Source organism: Tenrec ecaudatus, chromosome 3 (assembly GCF_050624435.1).
Source record: "Tenrec ecaudatus isolate mTenEca1 chromosome 3, mTenEca1.hap1, whole genome shotgun sequence".
In the NCBI taxonomy this organism is placed as follows: Eukaryota; Metazoa; Chordata; class Mammalia; order Afrosoricida; family Tenrecidae; genus Tenrec; species Tenrec ecaudatus.
This window is the reverse complement of record NC_134532.1, coordinates 6,143,127-6,162,960: the sequence shown is the minus strand read 5'-3', so window position 1 is coordinate 6,162,960 and position 19,834 is coordinate 6,143,127. Positions and strand designations below refer to the sequence as shown.

The following is a 19,834-nucleotide window of genomic DNA, read 5'->3' as shown; positions in this document are numbered from 1 at the left end:
GTGCTTCAGACATGACAGCAGGAAAGACTGGTCTCTGAAAAAGGATGTCATGCTACACTTGGTACAGTGGAAGTTTAGCACAAGAAGAAGACCCTCGACAAGATGGGTTTAAACAACGGCTGCAACAATGGGCTCAAATAGAACAATAGAATCGTGAAGGACCAAACCAAGTAGTATTTCTTCTTGTGTCCGTAGCTGACTGGGAAAACTGGAGATGCTTGAAAACAGATAGCCTGGAAATCACATTTTCTCTTTCCAAGAGGAAAAACATATGCACATCAAAATCAAAAATAAAATAAAGGTGGAAACCAGAGGGCGATGAAATGAAACTTAAATGCTATCCTACTGCTGCTGCAATTAGTAACAGAGAGTTCCTGCCACTCACGGCCCTCCTAATAACAATGCTCCCGGGGGTTTTCCGGGCTGTCACCTCTCAACAACAGCCAGGTCTTTCTTCTGAGGTGTCTACTTAATTAAGATGCTTCCTTCCCATTTAATGCATACTAACATGAAAATAGACCTGTAATAAATTTCATTACAGGTGAGTTTCACTAAAGTTTGCCATGTAAATCATTAAACTAAATAATATTTCAAAGGCACATAATCAATAGTCAATATTTGAACGTAAGTGATTTTACCAAAGGGGTCTTAGATAGGACCTCTACTTGGTGAACTGTAAACCAACACATTAGTTCTACTACTAGAAGTGAGTAACTTTACAATGCACATTTTTCATTCATTTAATTTACAGTACCTCAAAGTAAAAAAAATCCCTGCATAATGTCATATGACATAGGACATAAAGACAAATGTCAGAGGAGCCCTGCGGATGAACTCACACTCTTGTTAAATGCCAATGAAAATATCACTTCAATCAAAGTCTCAAAATACCAGCAGCAGAGTGGTTCAGCTATTTAATTTAAAGCAGCAATGTGATACTCAATAAAGAAATAACTTTGTTCCACAAAGTTTACATATTTGCTATAGAAATTAAACTAAAACATAGTGCTCTTCTTTAACCTTTATTCAATTTCTTATTTACAAAGTAGTACGTGGTTAATTTTCCTCTTAAACACTAGAGAAGCCATTAAACATTTATCAATTCTATATTGTGTTAATAGAGTCCTGGTGGTGTAGTACTTATATGTTGGGCTACGATCTGCATGGTCGGTAGTTCAAAACTACCTGCAGCTCCTCAGAAGAAAGACTTGGTTTTCTACTCCTATAAACAGCCTCAGAGACCCACAGGTCATGGCTATCAGTCAGCATTAACTCGGTGGCATTGAGGTTTTTTTTGAATGTGATGCTAAAAGAGCCATGGTGGATTACTTGTTGGCCTCTAACCTCAAGGCTGATGGTTCGAATCCATCACGTGCTCTATGGGAAAAAATGTAGGTCTGCTCCTGTAACAGTTGACAGTCTTGGAAACCCTAAGCAACATTCCTACTTTGTCACTATGAATTGGAATTGACTCCGTTTACCCTGTGCAAAGGGCTGTGTCGAGCCCTGCCCTTTAAGGATGAGTACATTCTAACACAGTAAGTTAAGCTGTGTTCTAGTGGGACTGAAGACATATTTCAAGTTAATCCATTTTAAATTAAAACAGGGTCATAATTTACTCTCCAAATTCAAGTACATGCTTCACCCCCAAACAACTTATGAAAACAAAGAATTTTTAGAAACAATTATCTCTGACTCAAATAATTTTCCAACCATAATTTCCGATAGTAAATTATATTTTCAGAGAATTTTCCCTATGTTTAAAGATTTTAATAAAAATTACACTTAAAAGAACAGGGGGAAAAGTGCTGGCAGAGCTTTGGAGTAGCTAAAATTTTATAAAAGCATGAATGTGAAAATATATAGGTGTACATTACATCTATTTTAATAATTATCAATATTCTATATGTAAGTATCTAATTGAACTATTCAAGCTATATTATCCAATCTTTGTTATAAAACTGAGGAAATGTTTAGTCCAAGTATTAAATAGGACACATTTGGTTAGCAGTCTAAGTTTTACACGTTAGCTTGCTAAAAGTTGCATACTTCCAAACTAGAGATAGAAGGAACACTGACTGGTAGGTTACATCTTGGGCTACTGAACTAGATGAGTTTAAAAACAACTCATGGCTCTAAGAAAAAACAGGAAATATTAGATTATTTCTAATCTTCATTCATATAAAATCCCTCTATTTTTGAGGACTCACTGCCATAAAATTATTTCTGACTCAGATAGCAGCATGGCTAATGCATTAGGCTGCTAACCATAAGGTCAGCAGTCCAAACCGCCAGCCGCTACCCAAGAGAAAGAGGAGGCTTGCTACTTCCATAAAAAGCTGGTCTTAGAAACCCACAGAGGTAGTTCTACCATTTCCTAAGTCAGAACTGACTCTATAGCATTGAGATCTTTGAGGAGCTAGAAAAAAACGGAGCAATATTTGGAGACAAAAATTTTCTGCACGCAAAAAAAAAAAAATTTCTGCACGCCTGCCTGATTCCTTAGATTTGAGGTTTCCCAATGTTCCTTTAGACACTATGTACACAGAGACCCCCAAAGTTCCTTACTTCTAAGTGTGAACTCTTGACTCTAACTGTGATCGGAGATTTCAGTTGGGATGGGTGGGAATACCTCTCTTTACTCCATTCGCTTTTGTATGGTCAAAATCTACATCAGACAGCTAGAGCAATCTCTTTTTTAGGGGGAAGGGGACAACATGCAAAATCTATTTCATTTTAAAGTCTTAATGTGCACTTTATAAAATATTGAGATAGCTATATTTTTATAGTTATACATCTATATCTTTGTTTTAATTGCTTTTACAGAACAGTTGTCTTGAATGAGTGTGTTCCATTCAAGGTGACGGAGGGATGCTGTGGGATAACCACAATGTCAGTGCTTCAAAACCACCAGCCATTTCCCAGGAAAAAGATAAAGCTATCTGCTGCTACAAAGACTTCCAGTCCTATCAACCCAATGTGGGGAACGCAGTAAGGCAGAATTGACTCAATAACAGTGGAAAGTCCCTTCAAATGGCTCTGTAGCTTTGAACCTGAACTTTGGTTTCAAACAAGCTGCTTTGAAGCCTTGGACAGGTTACTTAACCAGAGTGGGTCTCAGGGTTTGGATTACTCAGACTCTTAAAATTTCAAAATATATGGGGGCACTGATACTGATTTGTCAGCTTTGTTAAACTATAACCAAATTCACTGCCCTGGAGTCAATTCTGAGTCATAGGAACCCCGGTGACGTTGGAGACAGATACAGGTCAGAAGGTGAAATCCACCAGAGGATCCAATGGAGAAAGACAAGAATTTCTACTCCATTGAGTTACAGTCTTGGAAAACAACAGGGCTAGCCCTACTGTGTTATGTGTTAGAAGTGACTCAATCAGTGGGCTTTACTAAGTAAGCATGTTAAGAATAAATATCAAACTGCTCTCCACAATTCTCATTTCATAAAGAGCATTTAATACCACAAAAAATATGATCAGTCTCAGAATGAATTCAACTCTATTTTTATATAATTCTGTTGTGTCAAAAAAGATAAATTGTCAAAAAATAATAAATGATAAAAAGTTTTATAAAGGTTTCATATTATTACATATGGTAGAGTAAGATTTCTTTGTTTTTGTTTTTAAGTCATTATATTAGGGGCTCATACAGTTCTTATCACAATCCATTCATACATCCATTGTGTCAAGCACATTTGTACACATGTTGCCATCATCATTTTGAAAACATTTTCTTTCTACTTGAGCGCTTGGTATCAAATCATTTTCCCCCTCCCCCGCCCTCCCTCATGAACCCTTGATAATTCATAAAATTTTCCCCCCCACGTCTTACACCAACTGATGTCTCCCTTCATCCACTTTCCTCCTCTCTCCTCTCCCCTCCCCCCGCCGCTTTCCCCTTCCCCTAGTGGTAACACTACTCTCATTATTGGTCCTATGGGGTTTATCTGCCCTGGATTTCCTGTTTCCAGCTCTTCTCTGTAAGAGTGTTCATGCTCTGGACTAGCCAGATTTGTAAGGTAGAATTTGGGTCATGATAGTGGAGGGGAGGAAACATTAAAGAACAGAGGAATGCTGTATGTTTTGTTGGTGCTACCCTGCATCTCTTCCTTGCGACCCTTCTGTGATGCGATGTCCAATTGTCTACAGATGGGCTTTGGGTCTCCACTCCGCCTCCCCCTCATTCACATTGATAGAATTTTGGTTCTGAGACTTTGATGCCTGATACTTGGATCCCATCCATCCCACAGTCTAGTGTGCTTCTTCCCTGTGGGCTTTGTTGTTTCTCAGCCTCATAGGTAATTGTTTATCTTCAGGCCTTTAAGACTCCAGGCACTAAATCTTATCATAGTTGGGCACCATCAGATTTCTTCACCCCATTTGTTTATGTACCCATTTTGTCTTTAGCGATTGTGTCAAGAGTGTGAGCATCACAAAATGCCGGTTTATTAGAACAAAGTGTTCATGCATTGAGGGAGTTCTTGAGAGGATGCCCAATGCCCGTCTGCTACCTTAATACTTAACATATAAAAATACATGTAGATCTATTTTCCTATCGTTATATATAAATATTTTGACCTATGTACAGGCTTGTATTTGGACCTCTATAAATGTTCGTTGGCTCTTCTGCTCTTGTCTCTAACTCCTACTAAATGATTGGGTTGGACTAGGCAAAAAGGGGACTGGTCAGTTTTCTTGACACCACCTCACTCTGAGGAAAAACCAGATGTGACACAGGCGGGGGGCAGGGAGAGAGAGAGAACAGTCCGGCCCATCAGAAGAGCATGTCTTGTGGCAGAGCAGAGGAGACAGAGCCAGCAGGAGAAAAAGAGAAGTGAGCCCTCTGAAAGAGTCGTCACAAAGGGCAACAGTTAAAAGAGGCGAGGCAACAAATGGCACAAAGCACAGCAGGGTCAGGCAGCAGAGAAACTGCAACAGCCACAGCACAACGGGCACCTCCACGCAGGCAGATAGCTGTGGTGGGCAAGTCACCCACTGAGCAGATCTGTACACCTGCAGGCAAGAGGTCATCCGTAGATGTGGGTGTCCCTTAAAGAGGAAAGAGCCATAGTCTGAGCAGAGATGCTGCCTTTGGCAGTAGCAGATGCCCTAACCATTGTCCTCGTGCTGAGAACTACAATCCCAAGTGAAAGGAGGGAGAGAGAAGCCCTGTTTGGGGGCAGCCAAGAAGCAGGCAGTGGATATGGTCAAGGAGGGCACATGCTAACACAACAGAGGAGCTGAGTTACTACCAGTTGCGAGCCACCCTGACTGATGAACCGCACGAGGTATCTCAAATTGTTTGCATCACCTGCAAGCTGCAGCCTGATACCTCCGTAACAAACTGTGAGTAGAGTCCATGAATTCTTCAAGGCTACTGCCAACAAAGCATCAAAATGAGCAGGCAGTGCTGTGGAGTGGAGTCAGCAGGGAGACAGTTGGTGTCTGAAGTGCTGAGAAAGTTAGAGTGGAGGTGTATATCTAGCACTTTCCTTCTCTAGCTCAAAAGGAAGAGAAAGAGAGGCCATAAAACAAGAATTAGCATGGGTTGGTCACTGGGCAGAGACCTGACAATAAATTTCCTGAAAATGAAGAATCAATGGATATAAGGGGTTGAGGCAAGGCAATGATTATCTAATCTTCCTTTGAGTACTCACTCTACAGTTATGAATCATTGCCTTTTTAAATTTTAAATAAATCTCTAGTTTGAGAAAGTTGTATAGGCATATTCAGTTAAAAATATTCAATTAAAATGTGCTAAAAGCAATGAAGAGATGAGCCAGTCAGGGTACAATGTAGCACCGAGGAAACATACAACTTTTGTCTAGTTCCTTAATGCTTTCTCCCTTCCCACTATCATGATGCCAATTCTACCTTACAAATCCAGCTAGACCAGAGTATGTACACTGTTACAGACAAGAGCTGGAAACACAGGGAATCCAGGGCAGAAAAACACCTCAGAACCAATAATGAGAGGAGCGACAACAGGAGGGGAAGGTGATGGTGGGGAGAGAACAGAGGAAGAGATCACAAGGATCGATATATAACCCCCTCCCAGAGGGACACCCAACAGAAAACTGGGTGAAGGGAGCCATCAATCAGTATAAAACATGAAAAAATAATAATTTATAAATTATCAAGGGTTTGTGAGGGGGAGATGGGGGATAAGGAGGGGGGATTGAGGAGCTGATACCAAGGCATCAAGTAGAAAGAAAATGTTTTGAAAACGATGATGACAACACATGTACAAATGTGCTTGACAATATATGGATGAATAGATTGTGATAAGAGCTGTATTTCTCTCTATTATGAGGATCCTGGGTGGTACAAACAGCCCACTCAGCTGCTAATCAAAAGGTTGAAGGTTCAAGCTTACCCAGACACTCCTTCGAAGAAAGACCTGGTGAGTTCCTTCTCAAAAAAATAAGCCAATGAAAACCCACAGGAGAACAATTCCACTCTGACTCACAAGGGATCCATCTGATCAATGGCAACTGCAGTCACTCTAACCTAGGGAGTCCTTCAGTTAGCACTCCGCTGCGAGCCAAAGGGACAGCCTTTTACACCTCAGAGCCACTCCACAGAAGATGCGATGTGGCAGCATGTTCCATAACGAGGGGAAATAAAAAGAAAAAAACTCAAACTCACTGTCATGGAGTCTATTTCAATTCACAGAGACCCTATAGGGCAGAGAAGAACTGACTGCCCTGTGGGCTTCAAAGACTGTAGATTTATTTCTTTTTTGTAAGACTACAATTTTTTTTTAAGACTACAATTTTTAACAAGAATAAAAAGCCTCATTTTTCTTTATAGGAGTGGCTGTTGGTTTTCATACTGACTGACCTCCCAAAACCTAACCATCAGGCCTCCTCTGTAAAGATTTACAGTCTTGGAAACTCTATTGAACTGTTGATCTAAATCAGAATTGAGTCCAAGGTACGTTGGTTTTATGTTTTGTCTTATCTTCTGTTGTTATTCAGGTAAAAACTTCTTCAAGTAATTATTCTTCTTACCTAAGCCCCCGGTAGCGTGGTAGTAACAAGTTGGACGGTGATCTGCAAGGTTCGCCGTTCATCAGCCTCTCCGTGGGAGAAAAACAGTGCTTTCTAGTCCAGTTAATGGCTACAATCTCAGAAACTGTAGCTTGACCCTGTACTATACCTCACTATGATGAGTTTGATTTGTTTTTTGTTTTTTTTATTCTGGCTGGTGGCATAGTGGTTACCGGTTGAACTTCAATATACAAAGTCAGCAGTTCAAAACCACCAGCCAGCTGCTCCTCAAGAAAAAGACTTTCTACTCCTGTAAAGAATCACAGACTCGGAAACTCACAAGGGCAGTTTGACCCTGTCCAATGGGTCAGTATGAGTCAGCATCAACTCAATGGCAGTAAGGGTGAAGGGGCCCTGGTGGCACAGTGACTACGCACTGGGTTGCTAACTGCAAGGTCAGCAGTTTGAAACCACCTGCATTCCAAGAGAGAAAGACAGGGCTTTCAGTATTTGTAGAGTCAGTCTCAGGAATTCCCAGCTGTAGCATTAGTGTCCCACAGGGCTGCCCTGAGTTGCCAAGGACTCAATGGCAGTCAGTTTGGCTGAATTTAAGCCTCCGGCAACAGCCGCTCCCAGAAGAAAGATGAGGCTTCCTGCTCTTGTAAAGTGTTAGTCTGGATTCAACCCTGGGGACAAACATCTTCTGATTGAACTACTGAATTGTACAATATGTGGATTATGTGCCATTAAAAAGGAAAAAAAATTTTAGGCTGGGAAACCCAGAAAGCAGTTCTGCTTCGTCCCATAAGAGTCTCCTTTAAGAGGTTCTAAGACTATTCTGTCACTTTAAGGTCAGAACTGACTCAATGGCAGGGATACAGTCATCTTTCAGAGACCCTAAAAGATAAAGCAGAAGTGCCCCACAGGCTTTCCAAAAGCAGACTGCCACTTCTGACTCGAGGCCAGGCAGCTGGTAGGTTTGAACTACGGACCAAGTGCTCAAACCCTACCTCCAACACTTACAAAATAAATAACAAACCAAAATTAAATTTTCAAATGAATCAACCAAAAGCAGCAACTTTTTGCATTTCTAAGAATCCATCATATCTTCGTTGTTTTATATTACTCTCAGATGCTAACCCAATGATACTTACGCTATCAAAGACATTTATAAATTTCCAAACTACATCTGGTGGGGGGGATTTTTTCAGGTCTTCATAAAATAAAAAGACTGGGTTTCCTTATAAAGCAAAGACTATCTCTTTTCAAGAACTGACAATGTATCTTTCATATCTCATTAGGTAACTGTATCACTAATGAAATCATAGTCCTAAGTTGTAAAATTGTTTCTTCTTTTGTGAACTCTCTTGAGGGAGACAAAAGACAAAGTTTGCGACCAAGTAATTCTTTTCCTTTTTACTTACTTTTATTTAATGTTTTATGAAACCTCCAGGAACCACTGTGCTAAAAGCCAGTGTCTACATACAGCAATGCAGTTGGAGAGATTTCAACTGAATCCCAGCCAAGATATGTAAAACTAATTATAGAACTGTTAATTATAAAATGTTTTTAAGAGGTTATTTTAAGGCAGCTAAGTTCCAATATTACACAATAATTCTTTGCCATAAATTTAAGTCTTGTCCAAAATCATATAAAAAAAATTCAACTATAAACTAAAGTATCATTATGATGGAAGTATTCATAACTAATCTTATTTCTTTGTGAAATGCACTTCTTATGTTGCATGTAGTTTTAGCTGTACTTCATTAACATAAACTAGTTCTTACTGTCACTGACATCAACTCGATTCCAACTCATAGTGGCCTACAAAACAGGGTAGAATTACTCCTGTCAGTTTCTGCGACGCGTACTCTTTACAGGAATAGAAAGCCTCCCCTTTAAAATTCCCTCAGAGGGGCTTGGCAGTTTCAAACTGCTAAGCTTGCAGTCAACAGCCCAACAAGTAACCTACACTGCTAGATAGTACATCCAAAAATGAGATACAATATGATCAGATGATAAAATATCCCATGAAAATTAGGGTCTCAGGGAGGAGAAAGACATGGCTTTCGTCTCCTGTGAAGAGTTATAGTCTTGGAAACTTAACAGGGGTGTATCTCTTCTGTCCTACAGGCTCGCTCTGAGTCGGAATGGACTCAATGGCAGTGAGTTTGGTTTTTCATTTTGACCTTTATCAGAGTAGATTTAACTATTAAAATTAGTCTACATTTAGGAAATGATGGAACATTATTTAAGTGTTCTAGAATTTTTTAGGAAGCTTCAAGTAAATTTTTGAAAGTTGTTGAATATGCTTTAAATGTTTTTATTTTCCTACTTAAAATATGCATCATCTGCTCACCTTCCCAACATGATCACTGAAGGCAAATGTGTGCATAAGCAAATGTGGTGAAGAAAGCTGATGGTGCCAGGCTATCAAAAGATATAGCACCTGGGGTCTTAAAGGCCATCTAGCTGAGAAGCAACAAAGCCCACATGGAAGAAGCACACCAGCCTGTATGATCACGAGGTGTCAAAGGGAACAGGTACCAAGCATCATCAGAACAAAAATATCATATCATTGTGAACGAGGGGGAGTGCAGATTGGGGACCCAAAGTCCATCTGTAGGCAACTGGACATCCCCTTATAGAAGGGTCAGGGGAGGAGACAAGCCAGTCAGGGTGCAGTGTAGCAATGATGAAACATACAACTTTCCTCTAGTTCCTATATGCTTCCTCCCCACCCCCACCCCCAACTGTCATGATCCCAATTCTACCTTACAAATCTGGCTAGACCAGAGGATGTGCACTAGTACAGATAGGAACTGGAAACACAGGGAATCCTGGGCGGATGATCCCTTCAGGACAAGTGATAAGAGTGGTGACACTAGGAGGGTAGAGGAAGGGTGGGTTGGAAAGGGGCAACCGATTACAAGGATCTACATATAACCCCCACCCTGGGGGATGGACAACAGAAAAGTGGGTGAAGGGAGATCGGACATGGCAAGATATGACAAAAATAATAATTTATAAATTATCTAGGGTCTGTGAGGGAAAGGGGAGAGGGTAGGGAGGGGGAAAATGAGGAGCTGATGGCAGGGGCTTAAGCGGAGAGCAAATGCTTTGAAAATGATGATGGTAATGAATGTACAAATGTGCTTTACACAATTGATGTATGTATGGGAGTGTGATAAGAGCAGTACGAGCCCCTAATAAAATGATTGAAAAGAAAAAGAAAATTAGTCTGCACATAAACAATGATTTTTAAAAAAGAATTCAAATGGAAAATGTAACATAATAGCACCATCTTTTGCTACATTTGAAAGTTAATGATGTGCCAGAAATACTTTTTAATGCTGATTCTCGTAATTTAAAGTTGTTTAAGTGAACGGCAATTTTCAGTCCTCTCATAATCACATGACATATTCTACTGAACGATTCTGCATAGAATTACATCCTGCACTCTGTTATGAACTTGACTCTGACAAAGTCATCACTGTGCAACTAAGTTAAAAGATTTAATAACTTAAAAGCGTTTCCATCATGAAAGGCCAAGTGAGATTTTCAATTAGAAAGGAATGGCTTGGGAGGCTTATTTTACACATAGAATTTTAAAGAAGTAACTTTCTTTTCTTTTTTAAGTAACTTTCACAACAAGTTTAAAGGCACATTAAATTGAGATTTTAGAGTAGAGGGAAACAACACTGCAGTAACTGTTTCGCCTGAAAAACCAAAACCATCTTATGCATTTAATACATTTTCTGCAAAAGCAGTTTCAAATGGTCTGGACTTAACAAGCTAATACAATTGTTTAGAAAAATAATTTTATCGTGTGAAGCCTTGGGGGAATAAAGCTGTTTGTAATTTATTTACATCTTTGACTTCACTAAATTGCTTTGGTGATCAGTTTCCCAGTTAAACGATTAAATACATAAAACACTTAAAATACACAGTTACGTAAAGCAGTTACTTGAGAGGCCTGTTTCTCAACAGAGGCACGCTTTAAAATATCAATATATACTTTTAGTGCTCCTGAATTTCCAAAGCATTTATTTGGAATAAGGTGCCCCACTGACTAGAACTGAGCCAGGTTACAAGCACACAGCATGGGACACACACTAAATTCAAGAAGCCCTTTTCTCCCACTTCTCAGAATAGCAGGTGAAACACTACCAGCTACCTGAACACTGAATATGCATGAGGTGGCTAAAACTTCAGGTAACAATTGTATTCCTCTTTATCATTCCACCTCTCTAACAGTAAGTGTTGGGGGGTTACATTTTCCAGGGGAACATGAAAAGCTTTCTAATTATCAAAGTCCCTGTGTTTACCCCAAGGCCCTCCTCCTCCACACCTGACCCTCCCCAGTTTCTCTCCTAGCCAACTTCTTAGGTTACACTGTTGACATGGAGATTACTTCCAGGCAATTGATTGACCTAAATATGAAACTATGTCTTCATAAAAGTTTTTTAAGAACAACTATGTTAACAGGGTTAAGCGTAAAAAGAAAAAAAACTAAATTTAACAAAAAATTATCTTCCTCCAGTCTTTGTTTTTTAAAATAAATACTTCCTGTAAGCAGAATAAAAAAATAAAAAAACAGTACTGCTGAGTCTATTCTTAGGAACAGAAGGAAACAAGAGGAACGTTTTGCTAACTAAGGTCCTTGAGCTTGGATCAAATTCTTAAGTATGCTGTTCTTATAAAACACAGAACAGAAAAGCTCCCACTCCCAAAATTAACAAAGCACTAATACAAAAATCTTCCCTTTTTTGCATGAAATCATGTTGATTATTTTTTTATCATTTTATTGGGGGCTCATATGTACAACTCTTATCACAATCCATACATCCATACATCCGCTGTGTCAAGCACATTTGTACATTTGTTGTCATCATTCTCAAAACATTTTCTTTCTACTTGAGCCCTTGGTATCAGCTCATTTTCCCCTCCCTCCACCCCCCCCTACCTTATGAACCCTTCATAATTTAGAAATTATTTTTTCATTTCATTTCATGACTGATGTCTCCCTTCACCCACTTTTCTGATGTCTGTCTCCCAGGGAGGGGGTTATATGTAGATCATTGTGATTGGCTCCCCCTTTCACTCCCCACCTTCACCTTTCCCCTTCCCCTCCTGGTACAGCTACTCTCAGCTATTGGTCCTGAGGGGTTTATCTGTCCTGGATTCCCTGTGTTTCCAGCTCTTATCTGTGCCAGTGTACATGCTCTGGTCTAGCTGGATTTAAAAAGTAGAATTGGGGTCATGACAGTGGGAGAGGAGGAAGCATTAAGGAACTAGAGGGAAGTTGTGTGTTTCATCGGTGCTATATTGCACCCTGGCTGGCTCGTCTTCTCCCCATGACACTTCTGTAAGGGGATGTCCGGTTGCCTGCAAATGGGCTTTGGGTCTCTACCCCGCAGTCCCCCTCATTCACACTGATATGACAAAAATCATCTTCTAATACTACTACAAACCTGCATTTTAACCTTTTAAAATATTAGCTATTTTTTGACACGCCAGGTAAAGATGGAAAACATTTTTCACTACCTTCTCTTGAAGAGAGTAAGCAAGCACAAAGGGCTGCATTAGTAAAAGCCCAATGAACATCTTAAGACGACAGCACTAAAGAAAATGAATGTTCAAAGGCTGTGTTAGGACTTTCTCTGTGACTGTTTGATGGAGACACAGGTGAGATTTCAGGCTGTCAATGAAGCCTTCCTGTTCTGGCTATAAATTCTGTGTTGGGCCAGTTTGTCTACACACCTGATACGGGAAGAGTGTAACAGTTCATTTACTGGGCACAATCTTCATGCTGTCACAGTGGAGGTTTTGTCTCTTCCAGTCTCGTTGGTGACCCACCCTCCACCTGATAGCAGGTTTCTGTTGCTGCTCTTCCAACTAGGCAGCTAAAGGCACTACTTTCCTTTCTATATCCTGTGCAGTGAAGCCTGGGACTTCATCTCTGACCCACCTCGCTAGGCTCCAATAGCCTCAGCATGTGTGATTGCCCTTGGCATTTCAACCAGTATTTCTGAAAAGAACTCACTGAAATTTGCTTTTCCATCACACTGGGCAGAAGGCTGTAGCAGCACACCATGTGAGAGCAAATAACAAATGAAGAAGGCAACGGAGAGGTGGTGTGGAGCTCAGGGACAAGCTCCAAGCTGGACGTTCTTGGTTCAGTGAGCTAGAAACTTTCTGTAGACAAGTGAGAAATGAATGTTCTTGTAAAATTACAGTCCATCTTCTACACACTTAGTAAATGTGTACAATCTGTACATGACCTCACTAGTGTGGTGGCTTCGCAGAGGAAAATCCAAAAGTGGTCCCAGGTGCTGTTCTTCGGGGGGGGGTCAAAAGGAAGCCAGTTAATGATTCCATTTCATTCTGTTCTACTCAGACTAAATAATCCTCATTAACTGGCCAAGAACAGATCTATTTGGACAGGTGGCATCCAACATGTAGCAAGCAAGCAACTCTTTCGAAAAGTATTATCTCCTAAAATGCCTGATGGTCCCCTGGATCAGGAGGGCTTATTAGTCTTAAGAAGGTCGGCAGCAGGATCCCTGTAGTCTCCATCCCAGAGCTTACAACATGCGTCATTATCCAGTCAGCAACTAAACAGCAAAGAAAATCAAACCGCCACATTTTTTAAAAATTTGCCTTTCTCAAGTCCAAATTGAGACGACCAAGTCCAATCACATCAGCAGTTCCACTACTTAGAATGCACGAAAAATAACCCTGATGGTAAACAAAGGTATAAAAGCTAACAAACAAAACCGATTGTGACAAGGTCGGGCAGCACCAAAAAAAAAAAAAAATCCGCAGGGAGCCTGCCCTTCCCGGGGGTGCATCTGAAAAAGCGTGCTCTGCAATTAATTTCTGCAATTTAAACTAAAAGAACTAGCCTAGCTATTCACCTTTCTTCCCTTCCATGCAAACCAGCATCCCTTTTTCAAGAAAAAGAGCAAACCCTTAGTATATAAACATCCCAATGTTGGACTTTGACATGGCCATCATGATTTTTTGTTTCGCCGAACCATGCAAGTTTCCTTTTACCTTTCCCCAAACCACTGAACTTTGAAGGAGAGGCACGGTGCCCGTGAGCAGGGTAGTAGGGAGCGCCAGCAGCAAGGAGAGACACTTCGAGGCGCAGAAGTGTCCCAAGAGGCTGGGGAAAGGGGAAATTAAGGAAGAGCATTCCCTCCTCTGCTGGACAAACGGAGGGGAGAGGTCAGGAATGGAAACGTGGGTTCGAGGCGAGCAGTGTCGGGAGGGGACCGCGGAGGGCGCAGCCTGTAATGGGGCGCAAATGGGGCGACCCAGCGCGGCGGCGGGGCCGGGGCTCCGGGGCTCACCTGGGGGCTCCTCTCAGCGGGGTTCTTCATCACCGCTTGGCGGAAGCTGTTATCCACGTAGGACGCCATGTCCCCGCGCGGGCCGCGCCGGGGCCGCTCCGCGCCCTCGCCGGCCTCCTCTCCACCCAGCGCAGCCTCCGTGTCCGCCCTGCCCGCCAAGGCGAAGCAGCCCGACCGCGGGCGCTGCGGGCGTCGGCGGGGCCGGGGCCCGGGCCCGGGCAGGCGGGCGGGCGCGCGGACAGCCGGGAACACGGGGCCGCGCGCAGCTCCGGGCCCGGCGGCGGGGGTCCCTGCGGCGGGAACCCCGCTTCCTCGACTCCGGCCGGGGGAGGCTTACTAGCGCGCCGGGCCCCTGAGAGCCCCGGCTCGACACGCCTCCCGGGTCTCCGCTGCGGGGACCGCGGCGGCTGCTCGGGGCCTGGCAGGGCCGAGTTATTTTTAGGGAGATAGCAGTGCCGAGGGGAGAGGGGGGGCTGCGGCAGGCGGGGCCTCCGCTTCGGCCTCCCGCGCGGCGGGCGCCCCCTCCTCTCAGCCACGCGCGCCGCGGCACCCGGGTCCCCGGGAAACGCTCGGCTCTCCCGCGCCCCGGTCCTCCGGGCTGGCGCGGCGAGGTCGTCGGCCCGCAGGAAGGGCCGGGCGGGCTTGGTTCAGGTCCGGGAGCAGCGAAGCCTGATGGCCTCGGCCGCCGCCGCCGCCGCTCCTGGTCTCCGTCTACTGGGCTCGGCCGTCCCGCCCGACTGCTGAGGCATCCCCTCGGGCCGCCCCGCCGCCGGCGCCGCTGCCTCTGCAGCTCGCGCTGCCGCCGCGGGCTCTGGCGCCGCCGCCTCCCCCCATCGGCGCTCCGGGAGTGGGACTGCCCAGGACCCGCGCCACCGCCTCCGGCTCCTCCGCAGCCTCGGCCCAGTAGCTCTCGACAACTTTGTTCCTCTTGGCGCGGCCCCGGAGGGTGGAGAAGGGGCGGCGGACTGCCCCGTCCGAAATGCCGGCGGCGGGTGTCCAGCGAGCGAAAGCCGAGAGCCGTGCTCAGCTCCCACACAGAGTGCTTGGGAAAGCCGCGATTCCCCTCCTCTTCCTCCGCCTCTTCCTCCGGCTCCTTCCCCAGCCGCCCAGCCTCTCCTCAGGGAGGAAGCGGCCTCCGGGGCTTGTTGCTTTGTGCTGCAACCATGGTGAGGAGTGAGTGACAGGGCGCGAGCCAGTCGGCGCCCGCTGCGTCATCAGGGGTCCGGGCCAAGGCGGCGCGTGGCCCCGCCCTCGACGGCTCCTCCCGCCGCCCGGGGCCCCGCCCTCGACGGCTCCTCCCGCCGCCCGGGGCCCCGCCCTCGACCGCTCCTCCCCACCCCGCCCGGGGCCCCACCCACGACCGCTCCTCCCGCCGCCCTGGGGCCGGGCCCTCGACGGCGCCGCCCGGGGCGCCGCCCGGGGCCCCGCCCTCGGCTGGCTCTTCGCTTGCATTTTTGGTAGCAACCAGGTAAACGCGGGACTCGGGTTGTCGCGGGGGGTAGCACCCAGGCTGAGCTGGAGCGGACCTCAAGAATAATTGGCCTCCAGAAAGCGACTCCAGCCCTGCTGCCCGGGGCGAACAGCTCAGGACTCCCCTCTCTCAGTTCCGTCCCCACCTTTGCTGTCCCCAGCCCAATCTCAAATCGCCCACGCACACTCGGAGCTCCACGGGAGACCCAGCGGCGCTCCCCGTCCGTCTGTCCGCCTCGCCAAGGGCCCCGGGGAGGAATCGTGGACCCGGAGAAGTGCAGCCTCTGAGTTTGGCCTCTTAGTTACCTTGTGCTTATTTGTAACTTGACTGGAAGATCCTGGCACACCCCCTGCCTGCAAATGACCCTGAAAACTAAGGACTGGAAGGGTGTCTCTTTCAAGGTCAGCTTCAAGACCACCCCCAGGTGTGCAGACATGTTCAGATTTAGAGGTGATGGGGTCCTTAGCAAGAGATCCGGATGCGAGTTCTGTGAAAGGATTAGAAAGGCTTATTAGCAAATCTGGCTAATTTTCTTGGGTAGAACAAACTTTTTCCAGACCTCTTAGCAGATCCCTTAAGATGTGACCCTCCAGGTCTGCTCTCTGCGTCTGCTGCCCTGAGCCAGGTCCTGGTGTGTAAGGTCAGTACAAATGCCCATGTGTCACTTGACCACTGTCCTCGCTTCTGGTAGCACACTCTTATTATTGTCTGCGCCCACTCCCCAATGAGTCAGTTTTGTTTGGGTTTTGTGTTTGGTTTTTTAAGCCTCTATATGAATGCTAACTTACAAGAAAATGCTACTTTTCATAGTGAACCCTTTTCAAATGTTCAAAGTCTTTTTTAAGTATTTAAGATTATTTTAAACATTTGGAGTAGGTTGTCAGTAGATGTGGGGACCTGGCATCACCCATGTGGCCCTGAAGAGATTATGTGGCGTTCTAGGGATGGGCAGTCCCTTTCTGGCTCTGTGAAACTGAATCTGAGTCAATTACTCAGATTGAAACTGCTCCCTCTCTATAATATCACACTGCTTGTATGAGAACCAGGGAACTTGATGGATAAATGCCTCTCTGAAGAGACAGAGAAGAAAGAATTTACCCCAATGAAGTGGAAGAACTTATACTTGACATAGCAAGCATGTCAGAATGAACGTGCACAAACCAGGCTCCACTCACTTCTATGTTCCAGTTCAGAACATCCACACCCTTCCCATTACCCAAATGAAAAAGCTTCCTCCTGGACTCCTTTATTTCTCTTGTACCCCATAAGGATCAATAAAATCTGTCGGTTCAAGCACATGTGGGCACTCCAACCTTTACCCACCGTCTCCACTCCCTTGCCCCTAGGCCAAGCCAGCCTTGTCTTTAGTCTGAACTTTGCAGTAACTGCATGTCCCTCCTTCTGCAGTGCATCCTAGCAGTTTACTTTTCCAAACAGCAACCAGAGTCCTCTTTTGTATGCCATCTCAAGCCACTCTGCTGCCCAGAACTGTGCACTGGCTGCCCGTCTGACGGAAGGTAAAAAACAGCATCCTTAAAGGTCCTTTGGATCTGCTTCCTGGTCCCAGCCACTTGTGCCTTCATGCTATTTCGATAACACAGGAGGCAAACTCCAACCTCACAGTCTTTCCCTTGCTCCTCTCTTTGTATTATCCCCACTACCAGACACCGCCATTGCAAAAATTCTATTAAAAACAACAAAACGGAACGTGGCCCTTCGCCTTCGTATCTTTCTTAATCCAAATACCGCCTTCTCTATAGCTCCACAAGTTCATTTTTTCTTCTCTGCTTTATTTACCACTATCTGTTCACCATTTTACTTGTTTATTGATTGTTTATTTCCCTTTTAGCGTAATAGAACCTTCAGAAGTCAGTGAGTTTTGCCTTGTGCCTCAACATGTATTAAGTGAACCCATGAATTCCTGACTAGTGTTACCCTGTATGTGTATGAGGTTTTTTACATTATCTCACTTGTAACCCCATTGTCGCCCAGGTAGGAAAGGGCAGCCTGGGAGAGAAACTTGACTCTCTTAATCTGTTTTTCCCTGGATAAAAGTTGGATAAAAGTTGCATATGCTGAAGACTGACAAGGATCTAATACAGAAACTGTAAAGTTCTTGCTTGGCACAGTTCTTCAGCCTTAGTATGAGGGGCTCCAAACCGTTCATGGAAAAATAGAATCCAAAGATAATGGGGGGAATCCCCCCCCCCACTAACTTTTTGAAGTCCCCTCTTAGGTACTCAACCAGTGGAGTGGGTCTTTGACAATCATTTGCATCATCTCAATACTTTGAACTTAATGGAATTTATTATCCACCTGTTTACAGGTGAGGAAACTAAAATAAAAATAGGCTACATGACCTGCCCTTGTTCCAGGCCTGTCTTTAACTGTGGAAGAAGCCAGGGCAAGCTAACAAATGGAGACTTGCATAGCCTATGGTAGATGCTTAAAGCTACACATTAACTAGAACAAGGTGAAGTAAGGAGTGTTCATGTCTTACCGAAAGTCATACTCCAACTCAGCTTCATCCCTACCCAGAAGACTCCCTCACTTGGGGACATTGTGTCCTTGGCCTGCACATCCCATCCAAACATCACACTCCTAGATCGGCCATTCTCAGGTCAAGGGCCAACCTTGAGAGATCAGGTTTCAGTTGGCAACAGAATTCTGGTTGCTCAGAGAGAATGGGACTCCTTTCCCCACAGAGAAGGGTAAACCAGCAGAGGGCTACTGAGTCCTCTGAAGTATGGACACTGAGCCCTCTCATCCACAACACACAGGCCCAAAGTTGTGCTATAGCTGTAACCTAGCTCTTTTATTCTCCAAGTGCTGTCCTTGAAGAGGAGCTTGTACCAATGACTTCGTGTATGTCTTATCTACCAACAAAATGAGTAACTCAACTGTCAACTTCGAAGCTATCATTTAACTTCAATTAAAGCTAACTCCCACTATAATCTACTTATCTACATATGTCAACGTGCTTACTGTCACATCATTTAGGGCATCTGATACGTGGCACACATTGCTATGTTCTTAGTAGTTGCGTGTTTGAGCTCCCAGGGTGCAACATGGGAGAGAGCAGTCGACACGTTTGGCCAGTTTGCCTCAGCAAGTCATAGTCACAGTAAGCCGTCTATTGTGCTGTCCCATAAAGGCCCAAATGAAATGATCATTTCTTTCCACAATTATTAACTAGGAAATCATTATTGTATAGACAGAGTACTGGATCAGAAGTCCAGAATCCATTTCAAAGCCTTTATGCCATTCTGCTTATAATTTGGAAAATCTTTGATCTTTTCAACAGTAAAATCGAGTATGTCTGTAAATATTTGCTGTACTTAAAGTATCGGGAGGTATTGTTAAATGTAAAGTAAAATACTTGAAATCACACGCATACACTAATGCCTTCAAATCAAACTACTATACAAGTTTCAGGACTGGTGTATCCAAAGTCCTTTTGTCCAAACAGCATACTAAGTGCCTCCTGTTCAATGAGTCAATAAATATTTATTTGTACTTACTGTTTGCCAGGCACTGATTTACATGCTTGGAATACCAATGGTGAGTAAGACAAACATCGTCTCTTTCAACTCCTTCTGGGAGATGGCTTCATGGGCCAGGCACCAGCTTCATTTACTCACCTCACCTGAGAAATGAGTGGAGGAGGTGGGAAAGCATCCAAGATGCTGCCCTACTCTGCTAAAATAAGAGCTTTCTCTGGTTACCAATTCTCAGGTTGCTACAGCACTTTGGTGAAATCAAAATTTAAAGCTGAGTCTGCATTCCATTCCAGAAAGCCCTAGCAAGTATCCCTCTTTCCCCCAAGCATTGTTTTGCAATTGCTTTTGTTCCTGTAGTCAAATCAGTAACAATGGCTAGAGTGGAGAAAGCTGTAGTCCACATGCTGCACCATTCTCCTTGGGTACACTCCACTAGGAAATATTGTATTCACCTGAAAATAGCATTCCAGAGAGACCCCAATTAGGGATACAGTTACCA

The 19,834-nt window shown here is 44.3% G+C and overlaps 1 protein-coding gene across 5 annotated transcripts in view; it reads right to left on the bottom strand.

Moving 5' to 3' along the window:
- RAPGEF2 (Rap guanine nucleotide exchange factor 2) overlaps positions 1–14,488 on the bottom strand; it is a 277,405-nt gene extending 262,917 nt beyond the window's left edge. For all 5 annotated transcript variants that reach the window (XM_075543647.1, XM_075543643.1, XM_075543645.1 and 2 more), the window contains exon 1: positions 14,365–14,488. In XM_075543647.1, coding sequence (XP_075399762.1) covers positions 14,365–14,433 — 69 coding nt within the window. In that variant the 5' untranslated portion in view covers positions 14,434–14,488. The remainder of the gene's footprint in view (positions 1–14,364) is intronic.
- Positions 14,489–19,834: the final 5,346 nt, after the last annotated feature.